Source organism: Dipodomys spectabilis, unplaced genomic scaffold (genome assembly GCF_019054845.1).
Source record: "Dipodomys spectabilis isolate Male_0828 unplaced genomic scaffold, ASM1905484v1 ptg000227l, whole genome shotgun sequence".
NCBI classification, from domain to species: Eukaryota; Metazoa; Chordata; class Mammalia; order Rodentia; family Heteromyidae; genus Dipodomys; species Dipodomys spectabilis.
Window position 1 is genome coordinate 4713752 of NW_024870904.1, and position 21240 is coordinate 4734991.

The following is a 21240-nucleotide window of genomic DNA, read 5'->3' on the forward strand; positions in this document are numbered from 1 at the left end:
GCAAAAATTTAACAATTAATTTTCCAGAAAATCCCCAATTCTATTTATTAAATGGAAAGGACTTTTAGATTGTTTCTGAAGTTTGCTTTTCATCTAAGGGTGTTATGATTGCTGTTTTTGCTATTGGTCCTGTGGCTTGAACTCAGAGCTTGTGCACTATCTGTGAGCATTTGCTGTGCTCTATTTGCATGTCCTTTAATAATTTCTTCAGGTAAGTAGTGAAAAGTTTCCTCACAGGGATTCTTAAGCACATGGTACATTACCCTGATTTTCCTACAAAGAGAGTGATTTGGGGGTCAGAATGAATGCAGGTGTGTAGAAGAGTGACGTTTAGGGTAGGTCTATGTTGATGTGAAACTTAATCACTTGCAAACCAGTCTGATTTTGTCTTTTCATATTTGCATGTGAAAATCTCTTTAATATTCTTACCTCCTCTCTGAAACTTAAAGTTCCTCTCAGTAGCTTTAAGCTACATATCTAGGGGACCTCAGACTTGTCTTCTCAAATCTTATCCATTAAGCTGTGGAATAAATCTTTTGTCTCCTGCCGCAGTCTCATCAGAGCACAAGCAAGACTTCTGTGGGCCAATGGGATGATAATTAAGGAGACAGAGAGTGGGCTGATGGCACAATTCTGCTATGTCTCTCAAATGCTTGTGTAATATTGGTCTAAGCCCACTCTGCCAAAAAGGGCAAACAGCACACTTCTTTCCTCATTCTATTTCAATCTATGTTTTTCCACCAAAACCTTCCCTTCACTTAAAGCCCCAGGCCCAATCAGCTAGAACACACACTTCCTCAAACCATAAAGGGCAAGGACTTGCAGTCCTGAGGGTGGGAGTCAATGGCCCTGAAGCCTCTGCTCACATTTTGCCTGCTCCTGTAGGCACCACAGGGTCTGTAAGTCTCTCTCTCTCTCTCTCTCTCTCTCTCTCTCATCCTCTCTCTCTCTCTCTCTCTCTCTCTCTCTCTCTCTCCTCTCTCTCTCCCTCTCTCTCTCTCTCCTCTCTCTCTCTCTCTCTCTCTCTCTCTCTCTCTCTCTCTCTCTCTCATAATCAGAGATCCTATACTTGTCTCCTAAAGTTTATTGTGATTTTTGGTGATCCTTTACATACAACATAATTGGGATGGATTGGATTGGAAACTTTCTTCCATGATTTTATTTCTCCGGTGTATGAGTTTTGCATGTCCATTTTGTGGAGCTGAGCTATTCCTCATGAAAACTGGGAATCAAAGGGCATATTTGGATTATAGACTTCAACTGAAAAGCACCTCTAATAATATAAAGAAAAGCTAATTTCATTCTGTAAAAGTAAACTCCTAAGAGGCAAGGAGAAGAAAAGGATCAGGAAACACTGGAGTGCTCCAAGACTATCTGTGAAGTACAGTTTTCACTTTTTAAGCCTATATTTCTGATGCATTTATTTATACTTTTATCCTTTTTTTTGTTGTTGTTTGGTCATGGCACTTGTACTCTGAGCCTGGGAACCATCACTGAGCTCAAGTGCTCTACCATGTGAGCCCACAACACACTTCCGGATTTTTAGTGGTCACTGGAGATAAGTGCCTCACACATGTTGCTGGCCAGTCCTGACTTTGAACTGGGATCCTCAGTTCAGCCTATTGAAAAGTGAGGATTACAGACATGAGGCTCCAGCACCCAGCACACACATTTCTTGTGTTTTTTGTCCCAACCCTGGGCTTGAAACTCAGTGCATGGACACTGTCACTGAACTTCTTTTGCTCAAGACTAGCACCCTACTACCTGAGCCACATTTCCACATTCTGCTTTTTCTCTGTATGTGGTACTGAGGACTTGAACCCAGGGCTTCATGCATGCTAGGTAAGCATACTACCACTGCTGGGGCCAGCCACAACTCCAGCAGTGCTCCAGAAGAACAAGGGCATGATAATTGAAGAGACAGAGACAAGGCCAATCATGAATTTCTCTTTATTCCAGCAATGACCTTAGTTATAGACATTTTCTATATCTGCACAATGCTTGCATCACATTGTATGTAGGACACAATGTGCCAGCAAGCGCAGATCATATTCATGCTTGCTCATTCTCGTTCAACCTTTGTCCACCAAATTTCTACAGGTAAGCCTGCGAGGCCAGAAGTAATAGGAAAACGCCTTCCTATGAATAGGGCAGTGGTTGTGGAGATTTTGCTCACAACTTGCCAGCTCCTGGCACCTCTGGGTCTCCAATGTCTCTCCTTTATCATTTTGTAAATTGAGCAAGGGCCTATCAGCCTGAACTTTGAAAAAGCAGCAGATCATATATCTCAGGAAGAATGGAAGAAAAAGGCATACGAAAAGAAGGAAGAGCAAAATGTGTAAGAAATAGCAAAAGGTGTGTTATTATCCAGGTTGAATCCCTGCAGGTAATGGAGAAGTGATGCAGCTAATTCTGGGGGTGTGCTACCTATAGGGTGCAGTGACCAATATCAGATATCTGACCCTGAAGCTGCATAATGTCTAAGCTTAAATTATCAAAGGACCAGATTCCTCAAATAAGGCACTGGATAGTGGTCCAAGTCATATTTCCATCATATTTAAGAAGAATAACACAGATGTACTGACCATTAGCATGACACATCATTTTTGACCACATCATTAGCAGGTCCACCTGATTATCAACATACATCACTGCTGTTTCCAAATCATAAAACTTATCACAATCTTTTTATCTACTCCCACCTGCATCCCAGGGCACCAGAAATTTATCAAGCTAAAGAATTAACATGTTGTGCTGTATATATGGTTTGCATAAGGTTCACAGCAGAAGCAGTAGCACTAGCAAGAAGAGTTGTGGTACAATAAGGTTGGCAACCAATATTCCCAAAAATTGGCAGCAATGGCTAAGAGCCCTCTAAAGCTCAATAGCAAACAGAGACCCAAACTTAATCTACCATCATTGTTCTATCAACTAAACAGGCAACATAAGTTAAGGTAATTGAATAGTAATCCCAGAGGATTTATAAGGTTAGTGAAAATACAATTGTTCCTGCAGGAGGCATGAAACACCACTCCACCCTTGAAAACAATACGCAGCTCAATTACCAGCCTGTACAGATACATAACACAAGCTTGCACTGTAAGTGATCAAAGAATCCTGAAACAAAACAGGTCTCTGAAGCAGAGGTATGGAATCAAGACAGGTATTCATGCAAATAGGCCTCAAGGCAGCATCCAGTCTACAATGTCAGGGTGAGCTTGTCCACACAGACTGACAAACATGAGGTCCAGTAAGTTACCACTGATCATGTCACTCCTCTGAGACCAGTCCTGCGGTGAGTATTGGGAGGATCCTAACACCAGAACAGCGGACAAGAAGTGAAGTCCACAGGCCCTCCATGGTGGTGGATCATTACCAACAAAGGAATCTCTAAGAATAGTGGAACCCAAGTAGGGTGTAGCACATCTCCTGCCAAAGGAATTCTACAAGTGCTATGCATAAGCTCCATATATTTTCCATTCATTCACCTTTTCTTCCAGAGGAAGTCAGAGCCATAATCTATCCCTGAATACCTTACCATACTTGTACCTTCTACCTCAGGATCTACAACACTCAATAATTGAGATCAATGCAATAAGAGGATATAATATTTGTATAAGAAATAGTCAGACAAGTCTGAGAGCAATGAACAATTCAAAAATAATGTAGGAAGTAAATTCTATTTATACTAGTACAATAAACATAATACTTAGAAATGAGTGTTTGAAAAATGTAACCTTGAACAATGAAAACTATGGGACACAGCTAATCTAGGAAGCAGCCAATTTTACCTGATCCTTATCTCCTTGCCTCTCAGGAACTTACTTTTAACTTTTACAGAAAGAAAGAATTATTTTTGCTTCATATTTTGTAGGTGCTCCAATGTTGCCATCTATACATCCAAATGTGACTCATGATCTGCATTTTCATGAGGAAGAGCTCCATTCCACTAAAAGAGGCATGGAGAACCTATGCACTGGAGGACTGAATATCAGGCATGAATATTTCCTACACAAGCCTTCCCAGTCATGATGTGGGGAAAGGATCATCAACAATCACAATAAACCCTTAAGAGACAGCTTAGGATGTTTGATATGAGGGAGAGAGGCAAAAGGTTTATTCCACAGTGTAATGCATACAGTCTGGGAAGACAAGTCTGAGGACCCCTAGATATGTAGCCTACAGAGGCTGCCAGAAACTTCTAGGATCAGAGAAGAGGTAGAAAATCAAAACAAAACAGGGTATGCAAAACAGAAAAGTAAAAACAGACTGGTTTGGAGCAAGTAATCAAGCTTCACATGAACATAGACCTACCCTAAACTCTACCTCCACCCACATTCAACCTAATCTTCCTAGACAACCATTTTTTGAAGTCTTGGGAAGGAGTACCATTTTCTAAGAAACCCTGGGAGGAAACTTTTCACTAGTTCCCTGAAACAATTAATAAAAGAAAGGCAAGTAGAGCACAGCAAATGTTCACAGACAGTGCCCATGCTCTGAGTTCAAGCCACAGGACCAACAACAAAACCAGGGGAAAAAACTTTTTAAGGGAAGGAAAACTTCAGACACAAATAACCAAAAACTCCTTGAAATTTCATAGATGGAATTTGGGAGTTTCTGGGAAAGTAATGAGGAGAGTTTGACAAATCAATTTAATTCAAAGATTATAAAGTATGTCTACCTTAAAATCCTGCTATCTTATTTCAGTATATATATATATATATATATATATATATATATATATATATAGAGAGAGAGAGAGAGAGAGAGAGAGAGAGAGAGAGAGAGAGAGAGAGCAGGGGGAAATGATCCCAGAATCAATTGGTTAAATGTCTGTAAATACCTGATTGTGAAAAACCCAGTACTAATGTGCAAACACTGCTTTTAAAGGATTCATATTGTCTTTCTATCAAAAACACCTTACCGAAGTAAACAGAATTGATTTTCTTTTTTGTGAATGTCACTGCAAAGTGCATGCATTTTATATTAACAATTACCATTGTGGGTAAGTATAAGAAAAACCAGAATGCTGGATAAAAGAATTTCCTGTGTAATCAACCAACAAGTATAAGCAAAAGCACATACCTTTATAAGTTGTTTCTCTTTAATTTTATGGATCTACATTTGTAGTGTATTTTCTGTTAATATTGTTTAGTAACACATAAAACTTCACTCTTCTGTGGATGTGTCTGTAGTGGAGACTTTAATGCTCTACATGATTCAGGAATGTTTCTTCTCCCATACGAAGGCTTTATGCTTTACCAGTCCAAGTATCATGTTCTGACCAGAAACTTCTAGGGTAAAATCACACAGGTTCTTTTCTGACTCTCATATGACTTCTCTCCAAGCCATGGTTCCAGAATCTTTACTCACTGTCAACAGCAAGAAAGAATGAAAGGATCTCTGATGAGATTCTTTTATTTCTCACTCTGTTTGACATTCCAAGTTATGAACCTAACTATGTCCAAGATTGAAAAACAGAAAAAAAACAGATTCAGCTTTAGGAACATGTTTCTAAAAAAGCTAAAGATGGCTTGTAGATTTAACAGATGATCAAATCTTGGCTTCTAAGTTAAGTTCAGATTTGCTTTAGTTTGCTTCTCATTTTTTACTTTAAGCACAATGTTGCCTCACTTTTTTGTGATTCAGTGACACCTAGAAGGAACTTCTCATGGAAGGTAAAGGTTGCCTAGAATCTTGTCAGACATCACATCCACAAAAATACCATTAGACTATCCTAATGAAGTTTTAATGGATTTGCTGAAAAAGTGTGGTCAAACATAATTTTGACTGCTGTACAGGACTGAGTGTGTTATAAGTAGTTCAATTAATCTCTGTTAATACTCTTGGACTTCTTTGTGGTATTTGTCTTTCTTGAAACTTAGTCCGTATTTGATGGTATTTATAGAAATCTTTGTTTTTCTCTAAGTTATGTACAAGTGTAGAAGTGCTGGACCATATTTCTATGTAATTCTATATTCAGTTCTTTTTAGGACTTTTTGTCCCATCTTTGATAGTTTTACATACCTGAGAGAAATGCACCAAGTTCACATTATTGTCACATCTTTCCTAGCTTTTGTTAGACTTTGGAAGGATTTTGTTGTTTTGTTTAAAACTATGGCCACACTAACATGTATGAAATGGTTATTTTATTGTACTTTTGGTTGGAATTTTTCTCATGACTATTGCTACTACTTTTATATTTTAATCTTCACAAAAAATTTTTTTAAGAATGCAAAAACAAGAGAAACACAGAGTAAGTTCTCCAGTGGATGTAGGTAGCACTTGGTGCAGGGACGGAGAGCAGACATGGTAAAGGAGAGGAATATGGTTTGATAAAAGTGTATTTGTGTATGTGTGTCTATGTGTGTGTTTGTGTGTTATGTTTATCAATGAAACTTGCTGACATTAGGGTTTTTGTTTTCTTTTGCTCATTTCATCTTGTTTTTGTTGTTCTTGTTTGACATTCCTGGGGCTAGAACTCAGGGCTTGAAAACTGTTCCTGAAATTCATTATGCTGAAGGCTACAACTCTACCATTTGAGCTACAGCACCAGTGCTTCTAGGAGTATTTGGGGGCTGTTGTTGTTTATTAGGTACTGAAATATCAAACATAGTGTTCCATGCCTGCTAGGCAAGTACTTTATCACTAACACACATTGCCAGCCCCAACTACACTGTTTTAAGAAAGGAGGCAGGCTGGGAGTGTGGCTCAGTGGTAGAGTGCTTGCCTTGCATACATGAGGCACTGGGTTCCATTCCTCAGCACCACATCAGCAGAAAATTCATTGTGACTTATCACCAATGAAATGCCAGAAAACTAGAAGTGACATTCTGGCTGGAAGTGGTAGCATGCCAGCCTTTAGTAAAAAGCATAGGGAATATGCCAGGCCCTCCCTGAGTTCAAACCCCACAGCTAACAATTGAAAGAATAAAGAAACAATCCCAAACAAAAACCTAATTACTTGCTCATTGCCTTTGTTCTAATTTTCCTTGTATTGTAACTGAATACTTCCTGTCACTCCATTTTCTACTTTCTTCCTTTCATTTTGAGGGGTTGAACCTTCAGACTTGCACATGGAAAGTGGATCCTACATAGCAACCTGTTCTTTCTTCTTTTAACATAAAAAGTCTGTTTATAGGACAGGGAAGGTAGCTAAGTGGTAGAGTGTTTGCATCGCATGAATGAGGAGATAGGTTCTATTCCTCAGATTCTCATACACCAATAAAGCCAGAAGTTATGCTGTGGCTCAAGTGGTAGAGTGCTACCCTTGAGCAAAAGCAGCTCAAGGACAGCACCTGTCCCCTGAGTTCAAGCCTAAAGAGCGCAAAACAAAAAGTCTGCTCATTTAAATTAGTCAATATTCCTCTGGAATTTAAACCACAAACTTAAAAGTGACATAAGTTCACATTCAATAGTATTGTCCTCCTTTACAGAGAGTTCAGGGACAGCACACAGAAGAGACCCTAGGCCTCTGCTGTCATTTATAAACTAGCTGTTGTACAACATTAAGCATCAACACATACATTTCTATTCTTATTATTTTGAACACAATGGGATTTGTAAGTGTTGGTAAAAATAAGTGAAGGAAACCCTTCCTTTTCACCTATTTGTTGTGATAGTAATGGATCTATTTTGCTGTGCACTCAAGTCCCACACTTGTCATTGAAGTTCTCTCTGAACTACTTTTCAATTTCTTTTCTTCTTAGGGCACACACATTCACACACATCCTGAAGAATTTTTACTAGTTCATCTAACAATGTTTTACTACCAATTCTCTAGTCCACAAGTAATTGTATCACCTACATAGGACAAGACTATTACATTAGGCCACTGACTTCTCTGACAGGTCCCTGTGTCAACAGTCAGCACTGCAGGAAACACGTGTGCAACTTGGCTCATGCTGCAGGTGCCATGCTGTGCTGGTGGTGGACTGATGGGTAGCACACACCCTGCTCTGGGCTTCTCACTCCTGTCCCAAGGGACTTGCCAGGTTTGCCTATTGCATGAAGACTTTGGCACTGCCCTCCTGTCCTCAGCTGGCTCCTTACCAAACTTTTCTTTCCTGTACCTTTCTTTTTGAGTTCTGGCATAGACCAATCTTATCGTTCAAATATATTGGTATTCTGGGACCTTAAATCATCACTACTTGATACTTCTTTTCTTATGATACTGTTTCAAGTATACTGCAATATTTGGCCACATTTTATATGTTGAGATCTCTCTTTGAAGGTCTCATTCTGCACTTTACAGACGTGGACCACATTGTCCTGCATAGTATCTTGAACCTCTACAAGGACTTATGAACTTGTCAGAAACATAAAGGTATGTGCATGTGGATTCACTTGACAAAAGAAACCAAAATATTCGTACAATCTATCATTCCCCTGGCTTAAAAGACATTTCAATATCAACCTCAATTGAGGACAATGACTATACACTATCGAGGACTTTAGGCTTAAACAAGAATGGTAAATTTTCTGCACGAGGGCCAAAAACCCATTTTCCAGAACATCTTCCCTGGCCCTGGAGTTCTTTCTCCTCAAGGCCCAGGTACTGTCCCTGATCTTTGGTAATAAAGGAACAAAAGTGTTGACAGTCTATCAACTTCATTCACAGCATTACTTGTGGGAAATTTGGTGATAATTGGCCATAACACTTTTACAGCTATTCCTACCTTGTTTGTCTTTCAATTGTGATCTTTAAACCTCATGCCCTTGAGCAAGTAAGAATCCCAATATGAAGCACCAGTGCCCTGTTAGATCAGGAGATCTTAATTACTTGGTCCAAACAGGACTCATGGTGTCCACATAACAGGATATAAAATTCATAACATCATATAGCCATATGCAAAGGTCCTTTTGCAATCACTTGGTAAAGGACTGTTTACCTATCATTGGGTAAACCACACCCAAATTCTTCCACTAAATATTTGGAAGAATGTATTGGTTACACGTACCTCATTATTGGTCCTCAGGTTGAATTCAGGGGCAAAAACTTGTGAGACTTCCTTTACCTTCTATAGAAGATGACCATTTGTATCACTGATTTTTCACCTTAGGGTCTTGCTTCTCTGCCTGGACCTTTCCATACATTAATTTTATAATTACATATCAGAAGTAGTAAAAAGGTAGGTACATATAACCAGAGCCATGCTTTTATTGGCTAAGATACCATTTTCATGGAGCTTTTGCATGGGATGGCCTACAAAACTATCTAATTTCAGCTTCCTGAGTAGTTAGGATTCCACACATGAGGGAGTGTAATTGCTCATTTTTAATTGCTGGTCTGAAATTAAAAGAGGAAAGGGTACTTTATCAATTCAGTGAGCATTAAGTCCCTTTACTTCTGAATTCAAGTAAAGTGTTGGCCAAATGATAATAACAAAAATAATACAAAACATTAATAAAATATGTTATCATCAGGCATACTTTTAATGAACGTGGTATTTTGGTTCATAATTTGAGGTATATAACAGGCCTAGGTAGGACTCCAGTCTGTGAACCATCCCTTCTCAGAAAGCATACAGTTTGTAAACATGGGAGAATGAGCGATTTCCAAATGGATAGTGTGTGTGTGTGTGTGTGTGTGTGTGTGTGTGTGTGTGGTACAAATAGGAAGGCCAAGGGCACAGGTGCCTCCCAATCCCATTTTTTTTACTAGGCCTCTGTAGATAAGCAGAAGGGTTTGCCTGGGAAGGTGGCTCAGTGTCAGAGCACTTGCCATGCATGCATGAGGTCCTGGGTTCAATTCCCCAGCACCACATAAGCAAAAAAAAAAATGCTGGAAGTGGCACTGTGGCTCAAGTGGTAGAGTGCAAGCCTTGAGCTGAAGAGCTGAGGGACAGCACCTAGGCGCAGAGTTCAGGCCACAAGCCCGGACCCCCCACCCCAAAAAAGTAGAAGGGTGAACAGTGTGATGGAAGGGGTTAAGCGAGCAACTAGCTAAATCTTGCAATGTGAACTCCACTGTCCTTATTTGTAAATGGAATCATAGGCAGGATTTAAGGATTCCTTGTTTTATTGTGAAAATACTGTAAAGAGTTATTATTTTTGATCTATTGAAATAAATACTGAAATTGTTGAAGCCACAGGAAGCCTGAGCTGAAGCACTGAAGGAAACCTCATGTTCCCAGAGACAGATTTCTTCAGAACAGCCCACAGGGCTAGCTTTTATGGAGGCCAAGATGAGAGAATCTCCTTTGAAGCCAGCTCTGGCAGGCTTCAACTCAGTTCCTGAGTTCAAAACGTCATATTGGCACAATAACGTTCCTTCATGAATGTGGGAAAGTATTGCTCTTCATGTAACCAAACGGCTCTAGACATATCTAGAATGACTGGCTTATATAGGATCTGGAGCCTTGGTCTTGGTTTATTAATTAAGCTCTTTCTGTTGTAACAGAAATTGTTTCTAAATACCTGCAGGATATCTTTAATTACATAACTATACAGTGGCATCGATCTTGGCTCTAGAAATTCTAAATTCAGGTCAACCTTTCTGTTTCTGTAAAAGAAGACACTATATTTGTTCGAAGCCACATTATGGTAGATGGAATAATGGAGTGGATTTCACAGCTAGCAGTCTGCAAGCAGCCTGTTCTAACAAAGACTTGCAGTCCACAAATACACTTAAACAGCTTGGAAATAGGACAGAAAGGGGGGGAGAGAATAAAAACAGCACCGAGAAACCAATCAGCACCAAGAGTGATGAATTGGGACACTAGATGATGAGAGACAAGCCAGGAGAAAGCACACAGGACATAATTACAGAGACATGTGGCATGGCATCTGGTGCCACTGCTGGTCCGGCCTAAATAGGGCCTAAGCTGGAGGCAGGTCTACAGGAAATTCCCAGTCCAGGCACTGGACTTTCAGATTGAGTAACATCAGCCAAATGCCCATGCCTGCTTCCAGGGATCCAGCCACACCCATCGGTTGGGAGGTAAGTGATGGATGGGGCATTTCCTTCCCCCTGCATGAAAACAAGATGCCAGACCCCACCATCTACCATGTGGCCAATAGGGCACCAGCCACACCTGACCTCCTTACTTAATATTACTGTATTAGTAAATCAATTTATAAAATGTTACATCCTCTTTATTGTTTTGTAAACATTCAAAAATTTGCTTTTTGTAAAAGCCATATTTCTTGAGCTCTACCTCTGAAACAATAATTCTCACATTCACCAAAAATTAAACATTCTTCTTTTGAATAGTTTATTTCTTCCTTCTTCCTCATTCCTTCCCTTCCTCTTTCCATCTCTCACTTCCCTACTCCTTCCTTCCTTCCTCTCAGGGTCTAGAAGTGATGCTGTAGCTCAAGTGGCAGACGGTTTTATTCCTTTTTTAACTTCAATTTTTGTGAGAGATTGATCAATATCTTTGTGTGCTTGATTATTTCCCCTAATGTCATATCTACTTTGGCCTTCTATGAGATAACACAGGTGCGACACATCGTCCACACTGGTCTTTTATTATAGCTCACTCAGCAGAACAAATAAATGGGCTAAGAGTGAATCAATCACAAGTTTTTCATCACCAGTGATTAATTAAAGAAAAGTGCAAGCACTGAAGACACTTTGGGGTTCTCCCCCAAGACAAAATGCAGGGCTGCGAAGGTGGGTCAGTGGTAGAGCGCTTGCCTTGCATGCTCGAGGCCCTGGGTTCGATTCCTCAGCACCACATAAGCAAAAAGAAAAAAAAAGCCGGAAGTGGTGCTGTGGATCAAGTGGTAGAACGCTATCCTTGAGCTGAAGAGCTGAGGGACAGCGCCCAGGCCCAGATTTCAGGCCCCACGACCGGATCTCCCCCCCAAAAAATGCAGAGATTCTAGTCTTTATTAATCCATCGTATTTTTTAAATATATATTTTATTGTAAAGATATTGTATCGATTGGTTATACCATTATATGAGTTAGGTCATTAATACATTTTCTATCAAGCATTGTTACCCCTCCAAGAAAGACTTTACTACTGTTATGACTTTTTCTAGAAAACCTTTCCAATTTTTCTACATATGATTTTTCTCCTCTTTGTGTGTGAGGGTGTATGTGTGTCTGTGTGTTTTGTGTGTTCTGTGATGAACCCTGAGCTGTGTCTAGTAGTTCGAGGACTCCACATCTGCTATATCATAAGGTCTGTATCCTGTATTGGTTCTGTATTGCAATTTCAATTTTCTTACAGATCAAAGACTTTCCCATTTGGTACAATCCTAAGTTATTTCATTTGTGTGAATCAACTTATGTGTGTTAAGCTGTCTTTCCACATTGGTCACATTCATAAGGTTTCTCTCCTTGTGTCTGTGATGGATGTTAAGTTGTGCCTTCCAGGTGAAAGAATTTCCATGCCTGCTACATACATAATATTTCTCTCTGGTTGGTTTTTTTCTGATGGACAGAAAGGTGTATGTTCTGCATGAAAGATTTTCTACATAGGTCACATTCATAAAATTTCTCTCCTGTGTGTGCTCTCTGGTGGACAGTAAGTTGTAGCTTCTGGCTGAAAATCTTTCCCCAAACATGACATTCATAAGGTTTCTTTCCTGTGTTTTTTCTGATGGACAGTGAGGTTTGACTTCCAGATGAAAGTCATTCCACACAGGTTACATTCATAAGGTTTCTTTCCTGTGTGTATTATCTGATGGACATTGATGCTTGACTTCCAAGAGAAGGACTTTCCACACATGTTACATTCATAAGGTCTCTCTAATGTGTGTGTTTTCTGGTGCACAGTAAGGTTTCTTTTATGGGTGAAAGACTTTCGACACAAGTTGCATTCATAAGTTTTCTCTCTGGTATGTGTTCTCTGATGGAGATTAAGATTTGATTTCTTGGTGAAAGATTTTCCACACATCTTACATTCATAAGGTTTCTCTCCTGTGTGTGTTCTCTGGTGCAGAGTAAGATATGCCTTGCAGGAGAAAGACTTTCCACAAATGTTACATTCAAAAGGTTTCTCTCTAGTATGTGTTCTCTGATGGAGATTAAGATTTGATTTCTTGGTGAAAGATTTTCCACACATCTTACATTCATAAGGTTTCTCTCCTGTGTGTGTTCTCTGGTGCAGAGTAAGGTATTCCTTGCAGGAGAAAGACTTTCCACAAATGTTACATTCAAAAGGTTTCTCTTTTGTGTGTGTTCTCTGGTGGCGAGTAAGGTGTGATTTCTCGGTGAAAGACTTTCGACACATGTTACATTCATAAGGTTTCTCTCCTGTGTGTGTTCTCTGGTGGAGAGTAAGATATGCCTTCCAGGAGAAAGACTTTCCACAAATGTTACATTCATAAGGTTTCTCTCTTTTGTGTTTTCTCTGGTGGACAGTAAGGTAAGTCTTCCAGGTGAAAGACTTTCCACACATGTTACATTCATAAGGTTTCTCTCCTGAGTGTGTTCTCTGGTGTCTAGTAAGATACGCCTTCCAGAAGAAAGACTTTCCACAAATGTTACATTCAAAAGGTTTCTCTTTTGTGTGTGTTCTCTGGTGAACAGTAAGCTTTGATTTCTGGATGAAAGACTTTCCACAAACGTTACATTCATAAGGTTTCTCTCTAGTATGTGTTCTCTCGTGGACAGTAAGCTTTGATTTCTCGGTGAAAGATTTTCCACACTTGTTACATTCATAAGGTTTCTCTCCTGTGTGTGTTCTCTGGTGTCTAGTAAGATATGCCTTGCATATGAAAAATTTTCCACAAATGTTACATTGAAAAGGTTTCTCTTTTGTGTGTGTTCTCTGGTGGACAGTAAGCTTTGATTTCTGGTTGAAAGACTTTTGACACATGTTACATTCATAAGGTTTCTCTCCTGTGTGTTTTCTCTGAGGGACAACAGGGTGTTTCTTCTCAGTGAAAGACTTTTCACACTGTTTACATTTGTCAACTACAGAAGACACATGAGTACTATATGCAGCACACATCTTACCAGGTTCACTGAAAATACCCATGCTCTGACAGCCAGTGACCTTTTCTATCCTCATCCCTAAGGAGTTCCCATTATTCTTAATCAGTTCTGACTTCTGTATGGAGCTCAAATGAAAACTTCTTATAAGTCTCACTTTTTCCTCTTCTGGGTTACTATTCATGATTGCTACTTCAGAGAGATATTTATTATGACGTTGCTGGCAGGTGCTAATCACATCCTCCATTTCTGGGACATCTAAAATGAATAATAGAAAAATAAACAAAAACATAAATGCGATCCATATATTCCTTAATGTAAAGATATTTCCTCACATTCTGTTACCATATTTTCAAATATCAAAGCATTGCTTTATGCAGAATATATATATTTCTCTGCAATGTAGTAATTAAGAAAGTAGTACTGACATTTTACAATGGAAAATAATGTTTTTCTGTATTTCAGATTTTTATATTTTTCTCAAGAAAATATTTACTCAAATTATTCATCTCTGTACTCTTAACGCTTCCATTGTGAATCTCCCTCTATGCCCAGCACCACTGATAAGAAATTGTCCTGATCCTATTTTCCTCCTACCTGCAAAACACTAGTTTAAAATGAGATCTCTTTACTACGTTTCTTATTGTCTTTTTCTCTTTATGAATGACTTCTCTACAGACAAAGAGAAGTGCTAACATTAACTACACTGGAACATCAAATTCAGTTTGTCTCCACGAGAATTCTGGATTGACAATTCCTTGAGACAAAGGATCACCTAGTTGTCTTCCATACATGACTCAAGGGCACTAGGAATACTATTGCTCTTTACAGCTCAAGTTAAACAGACCCACTGGGCTCTGGACCCAACATCACTATTCAAGATGCTTTAACTCACCTGTGAAATTCTCTTCTGAGTCTTCTCTCATCCATGGTTCTGCACCTTGTTCCAGCTTCACAATCAATGTAGGTTTAGGAACACAGTGCCCTGTGAGTAAGAAATAGTGGAGAACTATTGCTCTTGCTGGGTCATCATTAATGTAATGTTGCAGACATCCTGTTCACTGGGTTGCTCCTAAATCTGGTTTCTCAATTGTTTTATTTTTTGGGGGGTGGGATCGGTTGTGGGGCCTGAACTCTGAGCCTAGGAGCTGTATCACACCTCCTAAACTCAAGGCTAGCACTCTACCACTTGAGCCACAATGCCAATTCTGGCTTTTTTTTTCTGCTTTTTTGGTGCTGAGGAATTGAATACAGGGCCGCAGGCATGCAAGGCACGGGCTCTACCACTGATCCACCTTCCCAGTCCATGGTTTCTCAATTCTTAACAGCTCCATGGTGTACTTTCCCCCAGCTTTGGGTTTATTTTCCAAATGTGTGGCTTGGACTCAGCTCTTTTGCTCAAATCTAGCATTCTACTAGTTTGTGTCTTGGCTACATTTCTAGTTTTTGAATGGTTAATTGGAGATAAGAGTCTCATGTTCATTTTTCTACAGTTGTTGGCTTTAAACCAAAATCCTCAGATTTCAGCCTACAGAGTATCTAGAATTCCAAGCTTGAAGCAGTGCAACCTATGTCAGGTTTGGCTTACAAATACACACTTTCACACTTTCACCTACTGATTTCCAGATCATACTGACAGTAGTAATGTATAGTCTATCTAGAGTGTAGATCCACCTATAATAATCACCCCAAGTCTGGAAAGTCAGTCTCCTATTAGTGGATCATAGTTTAGAACTTTTGTCCAACTACTGATTAGAAATCTTAAAGACTGAGAATAAAATTAGCTCATGAGTTACACATAATGAAGTTGAAGTTTCCCTTAGGAAGAAATGACACTTCCCATGGACTGTAATCTTTTTTTTTTTAAACAAAATGTAATGGTCCAAAGGCTTACATTTCTAACCCTACATTTAGGAGGTAAGATCAGAAGAGGCAGGCTTGAAACCAACCTGGGTATGGAAATTCAGAATATACCCCAAAACAAAAGCCAAAATAGAGTTGTGGCTCAAGCAGTAGTGTGAAAGGCAAACAACATCAAGCTCCCAGACCTGAATTTGGCTGGCTTTTATATTAGGAGTTTTTTTTACAAGGGAATGGACTGGAATCTTATACCTAAATAACATAGTCAAATGTGTACTAAAATAAAAGCACTTGATCTTCCAAATAAAAGTGACCTTTGCTCACCCAAGGACATTAGGTTGTTATAAGTTTCCAGCATTACTTCTCTATGAAGGGTCCTCTGACCAGGATCCAGATCCTGCCATTCCTTCCAGGTAAAGTACACAGCCACATCATCAAATGACATCAGCTTCTGTAATGGCACATTTCCATCAAGAAATTAGACCTGGGTCATGAGAATTCCAATCTGGAATTTCATTATGCTGCAGGTATGCTTTTGTCTTACATAAAATGTTTGCAGCTGGCTATGTTATCTTTTCACTGGGAAAATTAAATAGCAAATTAGAAATATTTGACAATACATAAACCTGGCAACTAAAATACACAGATTTTCAGAGAACTGGTGGCTTATGCCTGTAATCCTAGCTATTGAGGAGGCTGAGGTCTGAGGATCAAGGTTCATGGCCAGCCCAGGCAGAAAAGTCCATGAGACACTTATCTCCAATAAACCACAAGAAAACTGAAAGTAGCACTGTGACTCAAGTGGTAGAGCACTCACCTTGACCTGAAGAGCTGAGGGACAATAACCAGGCCGAGAATTCAGGCCCCAAGACCAATAAAAAGTTACAGATTCCCTAATGCATGCAAACACATTTCTGCTGCTAGCAATAGAGACAAGATAAAAATTCTAAGGAGACAATAATCTGGCATGATGACATTAAGTCTAAGGTGGTGTCCAAAAAATTATATTATTATTTTTGATAAAATTTTAGTATATATCAGTAGGTAACAAAGAATTAAACAAATATTTTCTATGCATTTACATTTATTGCTTCACCATAAATCCTATTTAGACCTTCTATTAACAAGTACTCTCATAAGCAAGCAGAACACATTCAGGACATCACATGGTATACTGAGCATAGAACATTACTAGATCAAAGAAAAGCAGTGTCCACATGAATGTTAAAAAACAGTAACAGTACTCCAGAAAGTAGCTAATGATTTATTGGGCCCTTATAAGATTTGATTTAGTTCCCACATAAAAATATCCTAGGTTAACCATGTTTGGTTTAAATACTAAATATTGAAATGTGGTCTTAGATACCCTGATATTTCCTTCCTATGTAAAAAAGAACTGCTACCATGATGTTTTGTAAACTTTGCCTACATTCTACAACACAAAATATAGGTGGGAGGGGAATAAAATATTCCTTGAGAAGATTTTCATTTTAATAGGCCTTCATGGAAGGTGGAGGCAAATAGATAGAGACTCAAAGAACACTCAAGGTGACAAAAATGATAAATATGACCAAATGCTCAAATGTGTTAAATATTCCTGAGTCATTTCTCAAGTAGATCCCTAAAGATATATTTCCACTTTTGTTAGTTAATAGTGAAATTCTTCAGAGATCAAAATCAATTCCTAGCAAATACCTGTGAGATTTTACAACAAATGATATTTCCAATAGCGAAAAACTCATCACTGTATTTTTTTGTATTTTTATCAAAACTACCTATCTTATACTGGCAGTGAATGAAAATATTTAAAAGTATTGGGATGGAAAAACAAAACTGAATACCACAACAAATGTTAGACCAAAGATAACAGAAATATGTGAAATCAAATTTTCTTGTGGTTTATCAGTTGGAGGAAGGACGTACTTTTCTGTATGGAACTCTGAAGTTGAGCTGAAGGGGAAAAAGTTTTGAGAGGTTGGAATTCCAGCCTGACAGCACTGAGAGAACTGAGAGCTGGCCGCAGAAGGGTTAAAAGAGAATTCTGGAGATGGTTAAGATATTGGAGTTCAGGCCTTTTCCTTACTGTTGGAAAGATAGCATCTGAAACTGAGCTGCTGTTCACCTTGAAGGCTAGGTAAGGTGAACTTCATGTCTGCATTTTCTCTGGGCGCCAGTCCTCTGTCTCAGGAGAATAAGGAAAGATGTTTTCTTCAGGACGTGTTGTGGCTCAGATTGTAATATTAATATAGATACTTCAGTTTTGCATGTTATCAATGGTAATCTTCCCTGTGTGAACTCAAGGAACTTTGCTTGCTTGCTGGCAACCACAGACCAAGTGCCAGAGAGGCTTCAGAACCCTGGTTTCCCCTAAGTTTATCTGTTTATGTTTTTGTGTTTCTCTAATTTTCTTTGTTTCTGGAATCCTGTAGAACTCTCTAGGCAACAATTTTCCTATACAGTGGGTAAGAAAAATGTCAATCTTAAGAGCCATGTCAGAAACATAAAGCTGATCACTAAGAAAAACTAGTTCCCAGATAGATCATTGAAGAAAAGAAAAAACTGAGGAAAGAGAGAATGAGAAAAGTAAGAAAAAATGATTCAAAGATAGATACAAAGAGAGAGAAAGAGAATAATAACCAACACAAGTGAGTAGAAAACCAAAAGTAGAGAGAGATTATAGAGGAAAGAAATCTTGTGAGGATACTTTAGAAAACAAACAAGATTTTGAAAATAGAACATAAACTTTAGCAACAAATATAGCCTCAGCTTCAAGTAAGACCAAGACCATGAAGTAGTCCAAGAAGTATATATGGAGAGTAATTTAAGTACATATAGGTTAATCATTCCTTAAGAACACACGAAGGTGCGTATTTCAGCAATTCCAGGAAAATTTCATTGAGATAGTTTAATGTTACTCATGAGAATGAGATCTGGTTGCAATCTACCCTTCACCTTCCATGAGATGTAACCTGCTCAGTGGCACTACATCAGGTAACAGGTATGACTACATGTTATGACAAGTTGAAACCTAGACATTCTGAAGCCAATCTGAATTCAATTTAGAAAGAATATAACCATTTAATCTGCTAAACCTACAAGTAATCTTTATCTCCTAATCTACAAGCCATCTTTTTCTGATTTATGAATACATTCCGGAGGCTGAATCTGTGTGGTTGGTATTGTTTGTAATTCTTGGAAATCTTTAGGTTCATATAATGGAATGGAAAACAAATGAGAAATAAAAAAAAACTCACCAGAGATCCATTCATTCTGTCTTGCTGCTGACAATGAACAGAAGACTCTAGAAGCACGGCTGGGATATAAGGCAAATGACACATTCAGAAATGAATCTGTGAGATTTGGGGTCCAGACTTTTCTCTTGCAAACATGATACATGGGCTGCAAAACCATAAAGCTGTCTTAGAAGAATCTTTAATGTCTCAGGCAGAGCATTAAAGTTTCCAAGAAACACAAATGCAGTCCATTTCCTGACAGATAGATATTATTAAACCAACTAATTTCTATGTTTATGTACACATTAAATTCGAAAAAATGAATGTTCCCACAAATATTATTGAATACTTGAAAGCAAAAACATATCACATATCCACTAAAAGTATTTATTACTGAATATACTTCGGGATGTAGGAACTGCTTTTTTAATGCAAAGGTATCCTAGCAATCCATTGGAATTTGTGTTCTACCTCATTCATTTACATATTTTAACCCCAGGGAAAGCATGTATGATGTAGCACAGTCTTTTCACCCAATTTAGAGAAAAAATGTCTACAGAATATATTTCTTGTGTTATAATATTTCAACAATGGTTGTCAAATGGCACATTTCACTGTATCCATAGCACACCTATGCAATGACTTGCAATTTGCCATTTAACATGCTTTGGCCAAAGGGACATGAGTAAAGATGAGGTAAACCCAGGTTTGAGAAGTCCCTAATGTTCATTTCCCTAAACAGACTTGGAAAGAACCTTGACCATCCTAAAGATACAACATAAAATACTCCATATAGGAGTGACACACCTGAAGATAAGCAACACCTACAAAGCATACAACCTTGAGTAAGACATATTACCTCAAGTTTTCTTCTGTGATTTTTCTTTTAAGGCCAAATTTCCCTGACCAATACTTTCCGTACTACCAGGCAAAACCAACCAATAAGAGCTAGCATTAGCAAATCCTTAGATGGGACATTTAACATAAGTTTGCACACTAAAAATCATAGTGGTAACAGGCTGAATAAACTATCAAGAAGAAGATTAGGGATTACTACATTAATAGATACTTTGTCATAACAATTACCCCACCATCCCAAACCTCAGCCTCAGGTACCCTCTCATAACATGGCTCTGGCTTATTCGTCAGTCCAGCGCATCACAATTCCTGGAAATTAGTTTAAATCTTGCAACAACACAAAGTGATTGACAGTGGTATAGGAAAGAGTACCACGTGAATCTGGTGCTAAGGGAAGTAGCAACAATTTTTGTAATAGGCAAGGGAAGCTAGCAACATCTTCCTCTTGCTGTGCTTTTCTTCTTCTTCCCTTTAGGGTCTCTCAGCATTGACAAGGTCTGTCCATTTAGGATGGAGATTCCTATTCATAGGGTGCTCTGCTTCAAACATTGCTAGGCTTCATTCCTAAAAATACAGGACTAGCACTCACTACTCCAATATCCCATGTACAACTGTCTCTAGAAACAGGGTCATGTACAAATACTTGTGAGCTCAACCCAGGAGATTAAAAACTCAAGCCAAACAGATTAAATTATCTCTAGGAGAAACAACACAGAAGCCCCAAATACAAGTGCAATGTAAGAGGACTCAAGGCAGGCATACATCTCACCATTTCACTAGAATTCTTCCTGTACTCCTCTTACACCTGGGAAAAGCAAATAAAATCATATGTGTTAATAGAAGTATCCCTTGGTCTTGGAGTACAAATGCACAGCTCTTGGGCTCTCCTCCTCTGGACAATGACCCAGCTTGCTCTCAGACATTTGGAAACCAGGTTCTTGCATCTGAAGGTCCAGAGGCTAATGGCAGTACAAACTCCTGAGCCTCATGCAAATTATCAACCCCAGACTGGAGAAAAGCGTGGAGAGGGAAGTAGGCGCTTTGGCTCAAGTATAAAGCTCTCCCTCTGTGCTGAGGAGCTCAGGAATGCTGCTTATGGGCACAAAGTTCACGCCCCACCAAAGAAACAGAAACAGAAAAACAGAAACCAGTGGAGGGGAGACTCCCGCGGCAATCACACAGTTCCTACCTGACATCAGTTCCAAAGCCTGAGATTCCTTCAAGTTACAGCTCCCAAGCTCCACTGCACAGAGCTGGGCGCCAGCCTCCTGGCTTCCACCTGTGGAAGGCCAAACTGTCTTTCAGAGCACTTCCAGCAGCCAGGCAAAGGAAAAGAATCCGGAAGAGGCAGACTTAAAACGCCCGTGGTGGGCGGGGAGACGCTTGCACAAAAGCATCT

The 21240-nt window shown here is 39.1% G+C and overlaps 1 protein-coding gene across 1 annotated transcript; it reads right to left on the reverse strand.

Moving 5' to 3' along the window:
• Window positions 1-2511: 2511 nt before the first annotated feature.
• LOC122123337 (zinc finger protein OZF-like) lies at window positions 2512-13969 on the reverse strand. The gene is made up of 2 exons (XM_042697685.1): window positions 12604-13969; window positions 2512-2654 (listed from the first exon to the last, which is right to left on the reverse strand). The coding sequence occupies exons 1-2, from the start codon at window positions 13967-13969 to the stop codon at window positions 2512-2514; spliced, it is 1509 nt and encodes a 502-aa protein (XP_042553619.1).
• Window positions 13970-21240: the final 7271 nt, after the last annotated feature.